This window comes from Sciurus vulgaris (genome assembly GCF_902686455.1).
Source record: "Sciurus vulgaris genome assembly, chromosome: 8".
NCBI classification, from domain to species: domain Eukaryota; kingdom Metazoa; phylum Chordata; class Mammalia; order Rodentia; family Sciuridae; genus Sciurus; species Sciurus vulgaris.
The window spans coordinates 91,624,918-91,645,363 of NC_136468.1; the positions used below are offsets into that span (position 1 = coordinate 91,624,918).

General features: G+C 51.6%; 1 protein-coding gene across 4 annotated transcripts in view; it reads right to left on the bottom strand.

The window, feature by feature from the left end:
* The window catches only part of CRHR2 (corticotropin releasing hormone receptor 2), a 47,060-nt gene that overhangs the window by 21,304 nt on the left and 5,310 nt on the right, over nt 1-20,446 (bottom strand). For 2 of the 4 annotated variants that reach the window (XM_079150587.1, XM_079150586.1), the window contains exons 2-3: nt 14,201-14,294; nt 7,052-7,177 (exon numbers count right to left, since the gene is read on the bottom strand). In XM_079150587.1, coding sequence (XP_079006713.1) covers nt 7,052-7,177; nt 14,201-14,294 — 220 coding nt within the window. Of the gene's footprint in view, nt 1-7,051; nt 7,178-7,337; nt 9,776-14,200; nt 14,295-20,446 lie in introns of those variants that run through there. The other 2 variants (XM_079150589.1, XM_079150588.1) reach the window with 2 other exon arrangements.

Consider the following 20,446-nt stretch of genomic DNA (forward strand, 5'->3'; position numbering starts at 1 on the left):
TCCTTCCTCCCTGTTCTGGGGATGGAACTCGAGGTCTCATGTATGCTAGGCCAGTGCTCTACCACTGAGCTATACCTCCAACCTGTCTGGTCCTTAAGCACTAAACAGAGTTCAGTATGCAGGGTCCTCAGGATGGATCAAGGCTGATACTGTTGCCAAGGTTACTGAGGAATTCAGTGAGGGTGAGAGGCTCAGTTAAGGCCAAGAAGACAGTCTGCCATCTTGGATGTCCAGGCTCCAACAAGCTGCATGGTGAAGCTAAAGCAGTCACACATACTCAGGAGGCATCTAGGTCTTCCACATGCCCCTCACTGCCAGAATTCCAGCCACTGCGATGTAAATCCATGTTGGAGAGAGGGTGTCAATCTCAAAGAGCAAACCTATGGGCAGCATCCTCCAGATTCCAGACATGGTCATCTTGCCTATTCTAAGGAAAGCACACTGGAAATTAAGTCAGTGGGCATCTCCTTGGGAATTTAAGAGGGGGAAAGTAACTTCTACCTCATTTGGTCTGATGAGGCCCAAAGAGGAAAAGAAAGTGACACATGGGATCACCTGACAATGAAGAGGCAGAACAAGAGCTGTGTCCTCCGGACACACACTTCCTCTTGCAACATCCTGCACTCAGCGTCTCTGTGGGAGGAGACTCTCCCTGCTGCACTGTGTTTCAGCACATGCATCTGCTGTGCCACCTCTGCAGGGTCTTGACCAATAGTATCCAGATCACCAGAAGAAAATGCCTTAGAAGCCAGATAGCTGACCCTCAGTCCCTTGACTGCCTGGATTTGGAATGTTCCAGATTCAGCCATCTCCTTGTCTGGGTTGATCTTGACTTTGAGCCACTTTTCTTAACTTTGGTGGGAAATATTTCCTTGCTAATATCTGCTCCCAGCCTGGCCACTGCTGCCTGGACTGGGCAATGATGCTCTGGGGCATGACAACTTAAGAGACCACTGAGAAAATGTGGCCAGAGGTGGTGGGGTTCGGGGGCATTGTCATGGTGCCAACATCACATTCCTCTGAGCTTCCCAAACAGGGCACATCTTCCTGAGTTGACATTCCTGCATAGCCTTCACTCTATCACAGGCTGATTAGGATTGGCTGGCTCTGGGGCCCGCCTTGTACAGCTCTACCTTGATCTGATCCTAGCACATTGGTGGAGGTGGAGCAGGCAGCTGGCGTGGTTCATCCAACCCCAGACCTGCCTGACCTAAGAGGGGGTGCTGTGTTGTGAGAGAGACTGGGAATCTACCATGCCAAACCCTGATGCTGAATGAGAAAGGCCTTTCTGGGGCCATCTGCCTAGGACATTGAGGGTTATTTTATTACATTTTTATCGCATTTCTTCCAGAGTTGTTTGGACACTGCTCTCTGGGTTTTGATGGCCCACTTGGGACTTCTAGAAAAGCCCAGATCTCTATTTTCATAGGACTTTTCACTCATGATGCCATCCTTGAGTGGGCACGGTGGGGATAACAGTCCATACTTACAGGAGACAGTGGAGAAACTGAGTCACAAAGGCACTGAGCAATTTAACAAAGACCAAGCTGGGTGCATGAAAGAGGCCAGGGGGTGAGTGGAGCCCAGCTCACTGTGTGAGGTCACTGACCTTCCCAGGAGAGAAGCTCATGGAAGAGCACACCTACCCCATGCTCTAGCCTCTGTTGGGCCAGGTTCCTTCCTTCCAGTCATCCCTAGCAACACTCAATGGGCAGGTTGCCATGACATTAGCCTGCTGAGGGAGGAAGGGAGGAGAAGGTGAACAGGGGACCCCTGAGGCAAGGTTTCCCTGAAACCAAGAAATGTCATTGAACTCCACCTCTGCTTCACCTCATGCAGAGAAACCAAGGTCCACAGAAGGGGAAAATCCTTCCTAGAGGTGACAAGCAGGTAGCCACATGATCAGAATTAGAATCTTGCAGCCAACTGCTCTTGTGACATACTGTAGAAGACTCTGGCTGGCAGTATCCTTTCACCTCCCCTCAATACTGGCAGCAGCCCCTAGGGGAGAGGAGGGGCTGTCTCTAGAGGTCTTTGGGGATGAGATCCTCTCAGGCTAGGTAGAGAGATGGCCACCTCCCAAGACAATATCCAGAGGCCAGAGAGTTGTGGGGCTTCTTAGAGGTGACAAAAAATCACACCAATCCAGAAGGAGGATAGCCATTCTTGATGTGGGCAGGACATAACTAATGCTTCAGCATGTCTCTAGAGTGAGGTTCTGCAAAGAACTCCCCAAGGGGTTAGGTTAGGTGGAGTGTCCCCTCCTGCCTGCCTACCCTGTACAGATGGGACCAGTGCTTCCCAGCAGGGTATGGTGGGAGGCTGAGGTCAAGAGGCCAAGCTGCACCTGGAAATTCTGCTGAGGAAAGTGGACTGTATCCTAGAAGGAGGCAGCAGGAACCTTCTTTGCAGTCACAAAGACCACAGGCACAGGCAAGAGAAGGTTCCAGGGTAGGGCAGACAGAATTAAGAATAGAGCAGAGAGGGAGATGGAGGGGCAGTGGGAATAGAGATGGAATAGGGAGGGATAGAAGGGAGAAGAGATCTGGAAAAGAAAGATCAGACGAGAAAGAATACAAGAGAGAAAGCAAGAATGGCAGAGACACACATGCAGAAAGAGACAGAAAATACACCCAGAAACAGAGACAGGAAGACAGAATGGCATACAGAAACAGAAACAGAGAGGGAGACATAAGAGAGAGAAACACATGGAGATGGGCTCAGAGGTGTCTGTGTGGAATGGGGGCAGTCAGAGGAGAATGGAGCATCGTTCCTGTGCTAACCCACTTCCCTGTTCCCGATAGACAGGGAGACAGAGGCCCAGGAAGGGGATGGACTTGCCCCAGGTTATACCATGCATGGACCTTCAGGATTGCTTTGGTCACCAGAATTTGAAGTTGGGCTCAGGGAACCTTGAGGAAAGGCAGAGGCCACTGCACCGAGCTGAAATGCTAGGTCCTCACCTTCCCAGGCTCCCTTGCAGCTAGAGCTTGGGCATGTAACCCAGAGTGCCCTTTCCTTCTATCCAACAGATGCACCTGCTGGAGGGAGTTAGTGAACTACAGTCTATAATAGAGACAGAAAGAAGGTGTCTCCAGGGAGGGCTGCAGACACTTAAGACCCCAGGGCAGTACTCCAGCAGGACTGTGACCCAGATGGTGGTCAGGGCTGGGGGCACTGGCATGGCCACCTGGGGAGAGCCAAGGTTCCCTTACTGGCTCTGCTCCAACCTGTGCTCTTGGGTGAGGGTCTCAAATCTGGTTCTCAAGCCACTCTGTGATTCCAGAATCTCTCCAAATCTCTTGAACAAATTCTTCTCTCTGCTTAACCCAGCAGAGCTTCAGAGCCAGAGAGGCAGCAGAGCCTTGGTTAAATCCTTGTTCTGGTACGAGTTAGGTCACTTCCCCAAGTATAACATGAGGATAATACTATGTTCCCATCTACATATTGGTGTAAGGATTAATGAGGTTGACAATAGTGCAGATATGGAAGCTCGTGGTAGTACTGAGCACACTGGATGGGCACACAGCTACTAATGTGGACTAGCATGTGTGACCTTACGTGAGTCCTTTCCTTTCCCTGGGCCATTGCTACATTCAGAAATGGTCTCTGGGTGAGACCAGTCAAGGCTCTGACCAGGACTCCCAGACTTGCTCATGCACATCCTAAGAACTACCAGATGTCTCTCCTTCACCCATGGAGCCCTCTGGGACTATTCTCCACCCAGCCAGCTGCTTCCTGGACATCTCTGCTGAGATGTCCCTTCAGTTCCTCAAAGTCAACACATGTTCCACTGTGCTCAGCATCCTCCTGTGGGCCTGGGGTCAACCTTGACCCTCTCCCTTTCCCTTCCCCATCTTGTCAATTCCAATGCCCAAGGTCACTTGCATGGCAGTCCTTCTCTGTTCCCACAGTTTCTGCTCTACCCCAGGGTAGAGCATCCTGGTCATGTCTTTCCTTCCTGAGGATGGGGTGCTCCCAAAGCTGAGCTCCTCTGCTCCTGTGCTTGTCCAGGCTCCCTCCTGCACTGACGGTGATGCTGTGCACCATCAGCTCTCCATGCCCCTCTGTTTCTTTCTCTACACAATGCTCACTAGTCCCCAGTCACAAAGCAGGCTCCATATCTGGGCCTCTACTCACTTTTCTTGAACTGGCTTGACTCTCCTATGCCTATTATGCATTGGCCTGATAAAACCACCAAGACCCTAGAAATGCAGGTCAGAGGACTGAGTTCCCCCACTTCTCCAGGCTTGGAGGCTTCCTTTGTCCCCTAAGCTTGCCTTCCAAATTCATTGTGTCACTCCTAGAAGCAGACTTTCCCCATGGTTAGAAGTGGGAGCTCTGGGTTCCCTGCTTGCCCTGGTGCATAGGACTGGTTAGAACCTTGGACAAGTGACCCCAGGTCTCCAGCCTCTGTGTTCTTGTCTGCAATATGGACATACAAGCAGCATGCATTTCATGGGGAGTGGGATTATGGGTGCAAAACTCTCTTGGTGGAATCTGGCATCTGGATAAGGAGCAGCACGTCATAGTTTTGTGGCAGGTTCTCTGCACTCAGCTGAGTTGAAAGATTTCAGGGCCTACTGCCTAAGCTGCTCCCAGATCCAAGCAATTCCTGCCCTCCAAGGGATGAGGCCTTGGTGGGGTTTGGCTGTGGTATAACAAGACTGGGGAAGGAAGAGCTGCCCTGACTCCCTGCAGGCTTCTTACAGGGTTGTTTTCTCCATCCTTCTTTCTAAAGGAAGACAAGGAAAAGACACGTGGAGAAGGAGGAGGCAGCAGCTGGCTGGCCAGGGTAGACAGGAAATCAATCATGCACTTTTGTTGCCATTAGCTGCCTTGGCTCTTCCCACCTGGGCTGACTGTCTGCTGCCCTCCAGTCCCAGGTACCTGTTAATGGCAATACTTCCTGCCACCTCCCTCCCCCATGCTCCTCTCATTCCCTGGGAGTTACAGTGAGGACAGCTTTTTGGTCCAAATAGAGAAAATTGTTCATTAGACACCAGGGGCTAATTGCTACCACATTTATCAACCCTAAGGCCCTGACTTTTTTTCAGCTCCTTATTTGACTAGATGTGAGTGGTCTGGTATGTGTTGTCCCTGCCCTCCTCCCATTCCCAATGTCTCCTTTCTCTCCCAGCAGGGCATTTATTACTCTGTATTAGTTTTGTCTCCTGCAATTATGAGTGAGGCCCTCGATACAGTGCCAATGCCCTGGGTCACATAGTAGGTGTTCAATAAACTGGTTGAATCATACTGTGCTCAGTTCTGCTCTGAAGAAGAGACCCAGACTCTGCCCTTGATAGAAGGGGTGGGGTTTCCAGGCTAACTGGGAAGAACAGGGTAAAGCCAGGCTGGGCGAAAAGCAGAGGCAGGGTTTCCTCAGGCTCACACCTTGTGGGGTGAGAAGTTTCATCTCCCCATTTGTCCCTGGATGGCCCTTAATCTCTGAGCCCAGATAGAATCAGGCACAATGATCTCCATTGCCACTCCACAAAGCTCACAGAACATAAACACACACACACACACACACACACACACACACACACACACACACACACACACAAATCTTACGACATCAGAACTGTGAGGTCCTACTTCCTGCTTGCATACCTCCTGGATTGGGGACCTCACTTTCTCCTAACGAGATCTGTTTTAATCATGGATAGGAAGCATGATCTCAGGTGATGCAGAAGCCTTCTTCAGAAGTCCCACTACTTCTACCAGTTCCTTCCGTTAGGAGCGTCTTGCCCTAGATTCCTCAGAGTAGGGCTGCTCCCTGGGTCTACCAGAGCCCTCAGCTGGTGCAGCCAGAGGAGTGCAGCGTGGCACCAGAAGCAGGCCAGCCTCTTGCCTTCTAACCATTACTCACCACGAAGGACTTGGAGAGCTTGGACAGGTATATACATACACATATGTGTATGTGGTGACAGAGGAGCCAGGTCACCATTCAGATGTGGACACTCAGGGTTTGATAAAATGATTTTAGACAAACAGCTCCCACATCAAGTCTCATGGGGGTGCTGTGTTGTTGGAGTAGGGCTGGAGATATGAAGGGTGTTCAGGATGGGTCAGTGATTGCAGCATCCCCACACCTGGCTCCCATTAGACCTTCCACAGGGCATAGACATAAGGCGATTACAGGCACAGATGTGACACATGTGCATGCGCGTGTGCTCGCGCGCATGCACACACACACACACACACACACACACACACACACACACACACACCCTTCCCCAGAACCAGAACCCTGATTGAACACCCCATCTGGAGGCTGTGTAACTCCAACAGCTTCTGCCTCCCTCTTCCTCAGTGTCCAGTCAGCTGTGATTTGCCAGGAGGAAGGAGGGGCAGGCTGTTCTCTCTGGGAGGTGGGGGTGGACCTGATTCAGACCCCTCTGCATTCCCTGGAGTTGTCACGCAGGAGTAGTGCTGCCCACAGCCCCTGACTCACAGGCTTGTGGGATAGCCCTGGGACATCCAATTAGTAAAAAGGTGACACTCCATACCTCTGGCTCCCCAGTGTCTATGCTCTGCACTCTCCCTCCAACATATATGTTCACCCCATCTTTCTTGACTCCTAACCTCCCCTTCTCTTCGCCAGTAGTAAAAATCTAATCACCAAATGTACCCTGGAGACAGGGATGGGAGACTAAGCATATATACGCCACACCCCCTCCCGGATGGAGGGAGCATCCTAAACCAAGAGATGAAACCTTAATGGGGAAACTTCAGGCAGCCTGAGCAGTGCAGGAGAGATGTGACCTTAAGAAGGAGGAAATATTTTCTTCTCTCTTTCTCTACTTTCTCCGCACAGTACGGAATTGTGGGCAAATTACTGCCCACAATTACTGAGGTTGGAAGCTCTCCTAGGGTAAGGGCAGAAGGCGCGCCCCAAAATCTTAAGACATCCTTCTAGTCAGTGATAAAACGTTACTGCGGCCGTGAGCAGGTTTCCGACACAGGGTCCAGAACCCTCCCCACTCCCTGAATTGCACTCCCGGGAGGCCGGCGCAGAGCCCGCAGCCAAAGGCCAATGGGCACTCACGGGTCGTGTTGTACTTGATACCGTTGAAGTACTCAGGACACGGTCTCTCCACGAGGGCTCCAGCCGCGCTCCGGGGCCAGCATGTGCCGATCTGGTCCAAGGTCGTGTTGCAGTAGGAGTAGGGACCTGGCGACGGGAGAGAGCAGAGCGAATCTCAGAGGGGTCGCTGGGGCGCAGGGTGCTGAGGGACTCAGGACGCCGGGCGCTGGGAGCGCGTGGCCCTGGACGCACAGAGGGCTCCGGGGTAGGAGCCCGCGCCGCCTCTGTCCTCTTGCCTCCCGCCTACCCTCGGAGTCGAGGGACGGCCCCCAGCCGTCCAAGAGCATCTCTTCAGCCAGCGCCAGACTGCAGTTGGCCTCCAGCAGGCTATGGAGCAGTGCCGCGTCCATTGCGTCCCGGAGCTGTGCGCGGAGAGGGAGTGGGAGTGCGCCCCCGCGGTGGCAACGAAGAGTGGGTGCGAGGGCGAGAGGCCGAGAGTGCGCAGGGTCCGGGTCCCTGCCCGCCCAGTCCTGACCTGTCGAGCAGCCTCCGGCCGCCACACCAGATTTCCCGGAGCTGCCAAGCCAGGACCTTCCCGGAGAAGAGCCGCGGAGCTCAGAGCGGCGGTTCCACCCGCTTCGCGGCGGCCAATGGCTGCGCCGGGGGGCGGGGCCGGGGCCGTGACCAGGCGGTTGCTTCTGTGGGATTCAGTCCGCAGCCCACTGCCCTAAGTTCGATTTTTCAGATCCTGACACTCTTCCGTCAGCAAAGTTCGGAGGAGGCGGGCGGGGCTGGCGACCTTAGGTTTGGGGGGTGGAAAGCCCCATCGGAGGAGGATCTCAGGTCCCAGTACTGCAGGGACAGCAAAAGGCACCCGCCTGCCCAAGGAACCCACTGCGGTCTCCCTTACGATCGGATAGCTGTCAGTCAAGGTCGGGCGACTTTTGCCTGAGTTTCTTCTCCAGAGTAAGCACGCTAGAGCGGGTCGCGGGGCGCACCATCCACGTGCAGATTTGCACCCTTTCTAAGCCGCTGTTGCCTCTGAGAAGGAAATGGACTGGAAGGACCTCGAGGGAAGTAGGGGGGCCACTAAAGAGAGTCTAATGAGATGGAGTGGCCTGAATGGGTGAAGACCTGCACCAGTCCATGTAAGGTAGACCTCAACCTGGAAGGAGGCACTGGAGAGGGAAGGAGGCCGGTGACTTCCAGCAAGAGTCAGAAGTCAGGGATGATGCCAGGTTTCCCATTTGGTGACCGAGGGAACACTATTGCCACTTAATGAAATGTGAAAATTCTAGAGGAGAAATTGATTGAAATTAAATGGAAGACTTCAAACACTAAGGCGTTAGTGATCTAGGCACCAAAGAATAAAATGAGACCTGAGAATCTGTCTCTCTTCCTCCCGGCTTGGACAGGGCCACCTGGTCGGTTTCTGCACCAGTAAAGGGGGGGGGGGGGGGTTAGGTCCCAGAGCAGGTGTGGAGGAGCTAAAACCCTTCATGGGGAATGTGTCCAGGTTTCTCCAGGACTTGTCTGCTTATTTGTTGCATCTGCACACTCAGAATGCTCAGGGTGGGCCTCTGACTCATGCCTGATCAGTGGACTCAGCTCCAGAAACAGGGCTTTGGGTGTGGCAAGCTCCAACTCAGTCTGGGTTCTGTGTCTCCTTTTACCTCCATGTTACCCCAGGCAGGATTCTTGCCTGTTTTGGGGCCTTGTCCATCAGTGAAATCCTTTGAATCCTCCCAGTCTTAAGACTCTCTGGTTCCGAGTTAGGAGAGGCAAAACCTGGAGAAAGTTTGTGTGTGTACGTGCACAACATGTACCTGTGTGTGTGCATGTGTTCTGCGTTTCTATCTTTAGAGGACAGGATGAACTAGGACCTAGTCCCAGCTGAGCCAGAGGTCCCAAGAACCAGCCTTATCCCGCTACCAAAGGTGCCAGAAAGGCTGAAACCACACTGAACCAGCCCTGCACCCTGAGCAGGGGAGGTAGAGAGCAGGCTAGGCTACCTCTGTATGTGCCAGTCTCACCAGCCTCCATATTAATGCTGCCAGGCACAGGGAGTGAGGAAGAGGGCGAGTGAGCAGTGAGGTCAGGGCTGAGCCCTAGAATCTCTCCAGGGCCTGCCAACTGGCAGGGATGAGGTGCAGAGTACCAGCCAGGTCTGTCCTCTTCTTAATGGACACTTAGAGCCTTTGGCTCAGCTTGAGGCAGCTGCAAGGGCAAAGGCCTTGGTCTCCATAATCAGCAATGCCAGCAATAGGGGAGGATGGGTTTTGTCCTAACCCTAGCCTAAAACCTGATACTAACCCTAGTGCTAGGCAGAGTCCTGTCCCCAGTTCCTAGACTGAGCCTTGCCCCCTGGGGTCCCACAGGGGCCAGAGTGTGACTGGCTAGGTTGGTCTGTCTTCACAGGGAAAGCCTTCTTCATGCACAAAGGAGGGACACATCACAGCCTGGGGCAGGGACAAAATCGACTGTGCTTAAGCAGTGATCATTGCTCATCATCAGATCCCCTGCCCAGGGGACACATGTCTCAAAGGTGACTGGAGTCAAGGACTCCTAATTTCACAGGAAGTTTTCTGTAGAATAGACAGTTGGCCTGGGTGACTTGGATTATTCCAAATGGAAGGGCACATGTGGCAACATTCCTCTGGGAAGTGACCATTTCACTGGATGGACAGTCAGGGCCTGAGTGCACCCCATAGTACCAAGATCCATGGGTTTCCAGGATATGGGGCCATTTCTTTGTAGGTCTTAGTATTAGCGGTATGATTGACTGTTACTCTGGATGAGACAAAGGGAAAAGTCGAAAAGGTAGTTTTGGAGCAAATTAAATTTACAATTCACTTCAGTATTTTCAAATAAGCAAATGAGGAAGAAATTGTAAAGAGACAAATCTTCCCCAATTAAGTGAATTCCAACTACACAGAAGAAAACTGGGGATTTTTGACTTGCTAAGGAAGCAGAGGTAGAGGTCCCTGGGATGGAGGTGGGGCTTCCTGGGCTGATCCTGTCACTAATCCTGGCCAGGTATGCAGGGAAAAGTATTTGGAAAGTCTACGTGTCCTTAGGCTGGTGGGGACAGGGACAAGGGGCAAATAAATTCAGGGAAATACAAAGGTGTGTCATGAACAGCCTGGGTGAAGCAGGTGCCTCTGGTGCCTGCAGCCCATGTCTTGGCCCACCTCTGATGTCAGCTCCTTCAGTCGTGGATGGTTCCAAGGCAGCTTACAAACATCTACTTCACAGCCCAATACATGGCATCAAATAAGCATACAGAGTACAAGAGAATCCCACATGACATCACTGTCCAGCATCTTGACCACATCACAGCCATTCTCTTGTCAGTCAAAAAAAACCATAAAAAGGATTTAAGGGGATAGTATATCCTTTGCATATCTAAGGGGCTATTCTCTGTTAAACCACATAGACAGGGAGTCCTTTCAGACAGAGCTGGGACAAAATTGTGGGGTTTCCTGGGAATGACAATGGGGTGTGGAAACTCAGAAGGAGGCTAAATGCACTCCTCTCTTGTCCTGTGGCACCAAGGATTGTGCTCCCAGGTCAAACGCTCCTTCCCCATTCCACCTCACTCCACCTTGAGACATAAGAAATGACATGGTATCTTCATGTCCAACAACTATAAGGCCAGGGTGTAGGACCAGGAAGGGCCCTCAGAGACCAGTCAATCCCATATTTTCATTTTACAGGTGGGATATAGGATACCTAGAGAGGGAGAAGGAATTTCCTTCTCATCCTACCAGGTCATCCTCATCTCTGAGCAACTCAACTGGACCTTCTGTTCTTCTACATGGAAGATGAAGAGACTTTTTTACAATTATGATCATGTCACTCTTTCTCATAAGAGTGACTCCCCAAGGATTGCGAGTTCAAAGCCAGTCTCAGCAACTTAGCAAGGCCCTAAGCACTATCTCTTAGCAAGGCCCTAAGCACTATCTCTTAGCAAGGCCCTAAGGGCTGTCTCTAAATGAAATATAAAAAAGGGCTGGGGATGTGGCTCAGTGGTTAAGCACCCCTGGGTTCAATCCTAGGTACTAAAAAAGAGTGGCTCCTCCTTGCTTTCAGGATGGAGCCCGTGTCTTTGGCATTGTAAAGAAAGTTCTTCATGGTTGTCCATCCTCCCTCCTTGCCCTCCTGCTAAATCCTTTAGGAACATCTAATCATTGTTGGGGACCATGCTGCACCTCTGTACCCTGGCATCTGCTGGGCCCTCTGCTCTGAAGGTCCTTACAGCTCCACACTCCAGTTGGCCCAGTTCACTCCTTCTCATCCTTCAAACTCACCTGAGTCTCACCTCCTCTGTCTTGTCTGGTGGGGCCGCCCTCCCTGGTGCCCCTGTCAGGCTGGCCTATGTCTCCTCAAGGTGGCAGCTTTTCCTTTGTGTCTTCTACCAGCCTGTGCTGTGACTGTCTGAGGACAGGACTGTTCCTGTTCACTAACTGTCCCAACCATCCATCAGAATGTCTCAGGCTTGGGCTCCGTGATCACTACGAAAGAAGACATGCCTTGGCCACAGAGCTGAGGACAGCAAGACTCTTCCCTTTGATTAACCTGTGGGTGTGTGTATACGGGTCTGTGCGTTGGCCTGGGGAGGTATTTCAAGCGATCCTTGGATCCATTTAGACCTTTATTATTGTCTGTGAACAGAATAAATAAAATGTCTCACTACATATGCTCTATTATCTTTCAAATATATGTAGATGCTCTGTGATGAAAACAATAGAAACAAGCCATTAAAAGCCTGCCTGGAGTCACAGTCACTCTTGTGATTTTATATGGTTTTCATTTCTTTGGACCTCAGGGACATACAGTTGAGTTGGTCACAGTCTTTGATTCATGACCCCTTGTCATGGGCCCACGTGTGGCCTCACTTTGTTTTACTTTGGTCTCTTTTATGGAAGTTTGCAGATAGTCATGATGGTAACTGGCCTACCTCTCAATTCCAAACTGATCATTACCAATCACTTACATATTTATTCACGCACTCCTTCCCCCGAGGACATGTCCTCTTGAAGGTTGCCTTGATCATTCCCGTGGTCTTATTTCCCCTCCCAGTTTTCTCACACATATGTGTGTCTAAACAATAGTGTTTGGTTTTACTTGTCTTTGACCTTCATGTTTGTTGTTCTGTGTTTTCACAATCGATGGACAGTAAATGGAGGCCACTACCATGTGGGACTTGGAAGGAGATTTCTGAGGCTCAATGGGCATCCTAACAGCTCACATGTCCCCCTCAGGGGCAAGGCTAATGAAGGACAATGCGTCCTCATGGTAGCTGCCGGGCAGCGTCAGCAGCGGTGCGGTGGCTGAATATTTAATGACAAGGGGAAATCTTCACTGAGTTATTGGAGGAAAAAGCAAAGTTATAAAACTATGGACACGGCCTTCTTCCAGTTTTGTAAAAAAATGCAAATAAAAACAAATCAACATAAAAACCAACATGAGGCTCTATGATTCTATAAATCCTAGATAATATTATATTAAAATTCCTGGGTCATGGGATCATGAGCATTCATAGTCTTCTTTGATTACCCCCCCCCCCCATTTTATATTACGGATGCCTTTTGTCGAAAGATGAATGGTATTAGAAGCTAAGCAGGGAGGGCCTTGTTTTGGGGAGAGGTCAGAGCCCTCCTCACTGGACTCAGAGGCAGGGAGGATGCAGTACCATCATCCAGGGTAACAGCGAATGGTCTGTGCCACCTGCCCAAAGAGAGAAGAGGGACAGGTGGAGGGGAGGGGAGCAGGCAGTGTGTCTGCAGATATCCAGCATTGCCCGAGAGCAGAAGGTCTGGTGAGGAAGGCTGCACTGTCCTGCAGCAAGGCGCCTCCATTTCTTCTCTGATGGCTGCTGGATTTGGCTCAGGCTGGGTGAACACTCATTTAACCTTCATGGTAAGCTTCTGGGGCAGGCTTAGAACCTATTCTAACAGACGAGGAAACTGAGGTTTAGACGATGTGTCCCTCCAAAATTGATTTGTCAAAGTCCTAAGTTCCCATACCTCAGAATGTGGTCTCTCTGGATAAAGGAACTTTAAGAGAGAAAGTAAAAGTAACATAACTTGTTCAGTGGGTCCTAATCTAAATGGATTGGGGTCCACATAGGAAGAGAATATTGGGAGAAGACACGCACAGAGGGGAGGTCTTATGAAGACACACAGAGAAGATGGTCACCTACAAGCCAAGGAGAGGGCCTCAAAAGCAACCAACCTGGATCAGCACCTTAAACTTAGACTCCCAGCTTCCAGAATTATGAGAGAATGATTCTTAGTCAAGCTACCCAGTCTGGGATACTTTGTTACATTAACCCTAGAAAACTAATGCAGATGGGTTAGGTGATGTGTCTGGGATCATATCTATGCTAAGTGGAGGAGCAAGGATCCAATTGGGTCTGCCTGACCCCAAAACCTGAGCTCTAAACTGCCCCACTGTGAGGAAGAGGATGGCCAGACTTTCTTCTTCAAAGCCAGACACAGGCTGCTTTTGGATGTAGGATCCCAGTGCTGGCTACAACTTTGATCTCTTGTGTTCTGGCAGCAGCTCCAAGCCAGAGGGGTACCCCCTTCTCACCCCAGCCCTCCTCCGTCCCTGCTTCTCCTGTGGGTGCAGCCCTGGGAAGGCCAGGGCACAGGGTAAGACCCTAGAGAGATATCCTCAGAGCCCTGAGAGTTCAGCACCCTTCTGAGCTCTGCAGCATCTGTCGCTGACTCTGTGAATTAGCAGCTGGAAAACTGGCAGGGGTTAGAACTCAAGGCCCAGCTGCTACTTCACAGGTCCTGATGGGGTGACACCTGTAGCCACGGCAACAGGAGATGGTTTTACACCTGCTGCTAGCCTCTCACTTGAGTTTGAAAGCAGAGGGGTCAACTCCTCCCTGGGCTTCTGAACACCAGCCCAGCTCCCTCCCTTTGGGTACCTGGGGAAGCCGGGGATACGATGAGGACACTCAGCTCAGTGTTTGTCAGCAGCAAGGAGCCTGAGGCTCACGAGGGGAAGGAAACCCTGAAAGACCCCCAGCAAGGCAGAGACCAGCCCAAGATTGGAATCTGGGGCTCCATTCACCCCAGATAACTTTTCTTCCTCAGGCCTGGGGGTCCCACCCTCACCTTCAGGTCCACTACCAGGCAGTGGGGGCACACGTACCTGAGAGGTCCGTGAGTGTCAGGACAGCATGACAGTACCGCTCCAGCAGTGCCCACTGGGGTTGGTCTCTGGGCACCTGGCTTGGCCTGGCTGCCTGTGGGGAGAGTAGGGATGAGGTCAGAGGCCAGGCACCAGCAGCCATTGATGGCACTTGTCTGTCAGCTGATCACCCATTCCTCTTACCTCTATTATGCAGAGTGGGGAGCTGAGGGGGAGACAACCAAAACCCCATAGCACAATCGTGTCCTTGTCAAGCCTGGAGCCCTGGAATGGCATTAGAGGTGGTCCAGTGCAGTGTCACCTCTGAGCAGAAGTCTGCTCTGCTTGTCCCTCAGCCCCTGGAGCCGTCTTCCCCTCCATTGGACGGATGCATTGGATGGGGCCAAGCCTTTCTGTCAGCAAAGCCAGGTGGGGGATGGCCACCAGCTGTTTATTCCCCAAATATTTGCAAACACTTACTATGTGTCAGGCCCTGGCTGGGGGACCCTGCAAATGTTCCCAGGGTATCTCAGGCCAGGTAGGGATCCTAGACTTAGAATAGGAAGAAAGGAGGAGAGGAGCACATAACTACTTTATTTCCTTGTCACACAGATAAGCAGACGGTTACAAGGGCATTAGGTTAATATGTTGGAGAGACACCTAACCTGGACTTGGGAAGGCTGCCTGCCTGGAAGAGGTGGCATTTTGAGGGCAACCAGAAGGATGAGTAGGGAAAAAGAAAGGGGCCACAAAGTCAGTTCCGACACTCATCAGGGAACAGCTATGATGGCGGCTACAATGTCAATCCTGCCCCAAAGACTCAAACCATCCACTATTCTATCAGAGTGGGTGCTGGGCATGGTGGGGTGATGTAGGTGTGATCCTGTCTGCCCTCTGTGACCATCTTCTGGTGGGAAAGATGGATTGGTGACCAGTTCCACAGTATATGAATTCACTGAGGATGGCTAGGGGTGTCTTATGGAAGAGGTCTTGCTGAGGTGGACTTTGAAGTGTAAGAGTTTGTCCACCTGATAAGGGAAGTTCAAGGAAGGGCCTCCTGTGTGGAGAGCACAGCATTGCAAAGGCAGAGAGGCTGGGAAATGTGTGGTGTAGGACTGAAGGAGAGCGACATTCTAACCCTGTTCCCCACCCTCCCCAGACCAGGCTCTACTCTGTGGCCAGCGTGCTTGTGAGTCTGTGTACTTGCGTGTATAACTGCCATGGCTTCTCCACCTGACATTTCTGACCCTGGGATTCCAGAATGCACTGCTTCACCAGTGGGCGGCCCCTCCTCTTTCTCTTGCCAGTCAGATGTTCCTTGCCTGGCAGCTGGGCCAATGTTTGCCCCAGAATGTCCCCATGAGCCAGAGCCCTCAAACATCACGTTCCCCACATCAGTCTCAGTCCATTTCCTGTGCTGGGGCTGGAGGCCACATGCTCAGCCTCACCATGCTGGCTTAGAGCTTCTAATTAATGATCCCACCTGATGAGATGGGAGAGTGCTTCCCCACCCGCTCCTGGAGCCCAGGGTGGGGGCAGACTGCTCACAGGCCCTCACTGCACCTGTGCTCTGTGGAACACTTGCCCACAATGCTGGGTGCAAAGGTAGGTGTGTGATGCTGTGCATGCTAAGAAAGTGTGTGCATGTGTATGTGTGTGTGTGTGTTGGTGCTATGAAAGGATTTCTGAGCTATCACCTGGAAGCTCTGACCTCTTGGTCTGTAGAACAAACCCTGAGGGTCTGTGGTCTTGCTGATTGCAGGGGCTGCTGGGAGCTCCTTAGCATCAGCTTCTGGGCATCAGAAAGGCCTTACTGGTCCAGTGAGCCACCTGCCTGCAGGCTAGGGAGTGTGGCAGGCTAGGAAGTGGAGGGGAAGCTCTGAGCCCTGGGACCTTCCAAGAATTCTCAGGTCCTACTCTCAGCTGAGTCTAGGGTGAGTGAGGGCTTAGGGTTGACCCATCACCTCCTTCACGGCCTTATTGGAGAAGCTGCTGGTAATGTTTCTCTGGGAGAGAGGCAAGTTCCCAGGGAGTCCCAGCCTCTCAGGCAATGCTCAACTCAGAAGCAAAGCATCTGCGGTGGATGGTGGCCCCCGAGGTAGGCACAGGCTTTGCATCTTGGTGACAGCTCTCAAAGCTAGCTGCGACATTCCTGGTCCCACCACCCAGGTGATGTCCTGCTTGACTCTGTGGCACCTTTCTTGAGCTCACAGGAGCGGAGTCATGGTAAGATAGGGATTTAGAATAAAGAGATATCCTGAATCTTAAAGGAAATGCCCACGAGCCACCAAGATGCAGAAAATACAGCTATAAATATTGAGCGACATGCCTTTGGCCTGTGCGCTTCTGAAAGGAAAGAGGGCTGGGAAAACTGGTGAAAATTTGTATGGTTCTGCCTCCAGTCTGCCCCTAATTACAGCCCTTCTATAAATACTGAACCCCAATCCACAGAAGGGCTTCTCACTGTCAAGACAGATAGCATTCTCTCTTGAATGTGTATCTACTTCCTAAATAAACCTCTGTCTGGCTCCTGCTGAAATTCTTTCCTGACATGGATGCCAAGACCCCTGTGGGTCCTGAGTTGAGTTCCCTGCCCCTCTGGGAACTCCTCTGACCCTTCTCCTGTGACAATGGCACCTTCCCCAGGACTCGGATGGCTTGGGACTATCCTTGCCTCTGATGCTGGGGTCTCAGGTTGTGGCCGAGTCTCCTTGCTGAGCAAAGCAGCTTGTGTGGGTCACCGTGCTTGACATCTGCTGCCTGCCGTTCCAGCCTGGGCAAACGGATGAACAGATCAGAAGAGCATTCTGGAATAACTCCCAGATCTTGCCTCCATCACCTAGAACTTCTCCCCTGGTCCAAAAAGTTGGCACAGTCACAGATGTTTGTTCTCTTTCAGGGGCTGGTTGGGTGGATTTGACTCAGTACAAACCCACAAATGCCTTTGAACAAGTGTTCAAAATAACCTTCAAGTGCCTATTTTGAACAGAGTCCCTGGTGGTGGTGGAGATGAGTAGGCAGGGCGGGGGAGAGGCCCACTGGATCATGTCCCCACAGAAAGCACGATCTGGTGGGCCAGGGAAAGGCAGAGACATGTCATGAATAGTCCCACTGCATGACCTGTGAGTTGAGCTCTCAGGGGGTATAGAGTGCAGAGATTCCTGCTGCTTCCTAGCTGTGTGGCCCTGGAAAATCTACTTAACTTGTCTGGGCCTTAATCACCTCATCTTTAAAATGGGGATAATACAAACCCTGTAGAATTACTGTGTGCATCACATTACTGTATGTCAAGAAAGTGGCATACAGAAGGCCTTGGCTGAATGGTGACTCTTGTCAAGGTCTCCTTAGAGAGCTCAGAGATGGGGACAAAGCCCCATTGTGGGGCACCCCCTGGCCTAGTTTAAGCCCTTCCCCTCTGGAAAGGTTTCCTAGAGACTCTGTGCTTCTCCTTCCCTAGTGCTCAGGCCAGTATGGACCTCCGCAGGTCCTGGGCACCCCTGCTGTCCAGTGGGCCCCTGAAGACACAGCATCCACCCACTTAGGAGCTCAGTCCTTAGCCTTGTGCAGTGTGTGAGGAGGACCAGGAAGGCTTCCTGGAGGACGGGACATTGGAGCCGAGTCCAAAAGGAGGGGAGAACTCTGGCTGCAGGCAGGATGGAGGGTAAGAGAGGAGAGAGTGACCCCATGGGCAGGAGCTGAGTGGGCACAGGAGGTGCCACGGGAGGAGGAGAGAGTGGGGAGGGAAGGGGTTGCACCTTTATGTAGAGTTGATGCTTCCTGTGTTCTAGACACAGCTCTACATGCTTTACAGAAAACAGCTCGTTTATTCTTCTGCACAGCCTCGGAGGGAGATGTAAATAACTCCATTTTGAAGACGAAGCAATGGAGGCTCAGAGAGGTGAAGCCATCTTCTAAGGCCACACAGCAGTAAGGGGCAAAGGCAGGATTTGAGTCCAGACAGGGTAGGGTATAGACTGGTCTGATATAATAGGAATTGCTAGTCTTGGGTGAGATAGTGAAGGGTGGAGCGTGAGAAGCTCTGCTATGGTTAGGCTAAGTGTCCCTCAAAGGCCCACAGGCTGAAGGCTTGTTCCTCAGCCTGTGGCACTACTGGGAGGTAGTGGGACCTTTAAGAGGTGGAGCCTAGTGGAAGGAAGTTAGGTCATTGGAGCATGACCTGGAAGAGGAGAGTGGATCCCAGTCCCTTCCTGTCTCTTTTGGCATCCTGGTCATCATCAGGTGATTAGTCCTCCTCTGCCACATGATCCCACTACGATGTTCTCCCTCAGTGCAGGCCCAAAGGCAATGGAACCAGCTGGCCATTGACTGAAACCTCCAAAACCCTGAAGCAAAAGAAACCTTTCCTTTTTATAAGTTGTTTATCTCAGGTATTTTATTACAGTGATGGAACACTAACACAGGACCCCAGCCCCAAATGGGGTGGCAGTGGTATTCAGGAGACCACAAGAAAACACCCCTCTTACAGGGAGGAGCAGAGGGTGGGGTTGACGTGGGGAGCTTATAGGTAGAGCTCTGGGACACATGATGCAGAGCTAGCAAGCTGGGCAGGATCATGCACAGGAGAGATGAGAACTTTGGATTCTGTAACCTCTAAGGCCCCAGTAAGTCCCATTATGATACTGGGATATAAGAAGCAATATCTATTTCTTAGTCCCCAGTACTTGACAAAGGGGTCCTGAAACCCTTGTCATTTCCTGAGTGATGGGTGCGTCTTTCCTTCCAATGAGGCAGCTCTTGGAGGGCTCCTGGATGGAGCTGTCATGCAGAACCAAAGTGGTGATTAGAAGCCTGGAACTTTCAGGCTCTGCCCCTGAGGGAGAGGGAGGGGCTGGAGACTAAGCTAGTAATCGATCATGCCTATGTAATAAAACCTCTGTAAAATTTCTAAAAGATGAGATTTGGAGAGCTCCTGTTTCATAAACACATGGAGGTGGCAATCCCAGAAAGGGGCAGGGCAGCTCCGTGCCCTCCCTGTGTATCTCTTCATTTGTATCCTTTGTTATGTCCTTTAGAATAAACTGGGAAATGTGAGTAAATATTCCCCTGGGTTCTGTGAGCTCTTTTACCCATTATTGGACCTGAAGAGGGATGGTGGGAGCCTCTGATCTGTAGCCCAAAGGACTTGCAATTGGTGCCTGAGGAGGCAGCAGCTTGGCGGAGGGTCTGCACTACCTGGGCTAGATAGTGTCAGGTCAAACTGGATGGTAGGTGCCATCGGTGCCCCAGGAAATGGGAGAACTGCTGGTGTCAGAGTGTGAGCGTGCCGAGAAGGATCAGAGGACTTCCTTTTGCCAGTATTCTCTATTCTGATGGGGGCGTCTTAGACTTTGGTACTGAGTGGCTCTTTGCTGTCCCAGGGTCAGAGCCCAACCTCCAACCCTGTCTCTGCCCCATGAATCTGATTGTAGCCCAGGGTCCTTATCTGTGTCCATTCCCAGCTTGGAGCCTGGCACATATCAGGTTTCAACAAATGTTTGTTGACTGACCAACTGAATGGATGAATGAGACCATGGTCTCCTCAGCCAGGTAGAGACACCCCAGCCCCCAGAAAGGGATGTTATGGTTTAGATATGAGGTGTCCCCCCAAAACTCATGTGTGAGACAATGTAAGAAGGTTTAGAGGTGAACTGATTGGTTTATGAGAACCTTAACCTAATCAGTGGATTAATCCACTGATATGGATTAACTGGGTGGCGACTGTAGACACATAGGGTGTGGCTGGAGGAAGTAGGTCACTGGGGGCAGGCCTGTGGGGTTTATATTTTGATGTGGTGAGGAAATCTCTCTCTCTCTTTCTCTCCTCTCTCTGCTTCCTGGTTCTGGCCCCTGTGTGCCTGGAATGGGAGCCCCTTGCCTTAGAAGAGGAGAGGGGAGGCCCTGGCAGGGAGCAGGAGAAGGCAGCAGGCCAGATTCTGGTTGCTCTTCCTCTACCTTGGGCCCTGTTCAGGCAGAACCTGTGTACCAGGGGCCAGACGGGCCCCCAAGGTGCCACCTCACAGGAGCCAGTGGGTCTGGCCCAGCCTAGTGTTCCTTCCTGGGCCTGGCAACAAACTTCTGTCTAAATATAGCACTTGGTCTAAGCTAGGGAGATTTACGGGACCACAGTCCTGGGACCAGGCTGCCAGTGACAGAGGGAATGGGGATGAGCCCTCCCTGCTCCTTCCTCCGCTCCCCAAGGTCAGGGAAGGACTCACTGGAGGGAGAGGGTTCCTCATTCAAAGGCTTTCACTGAGATTGAGCTCAGTT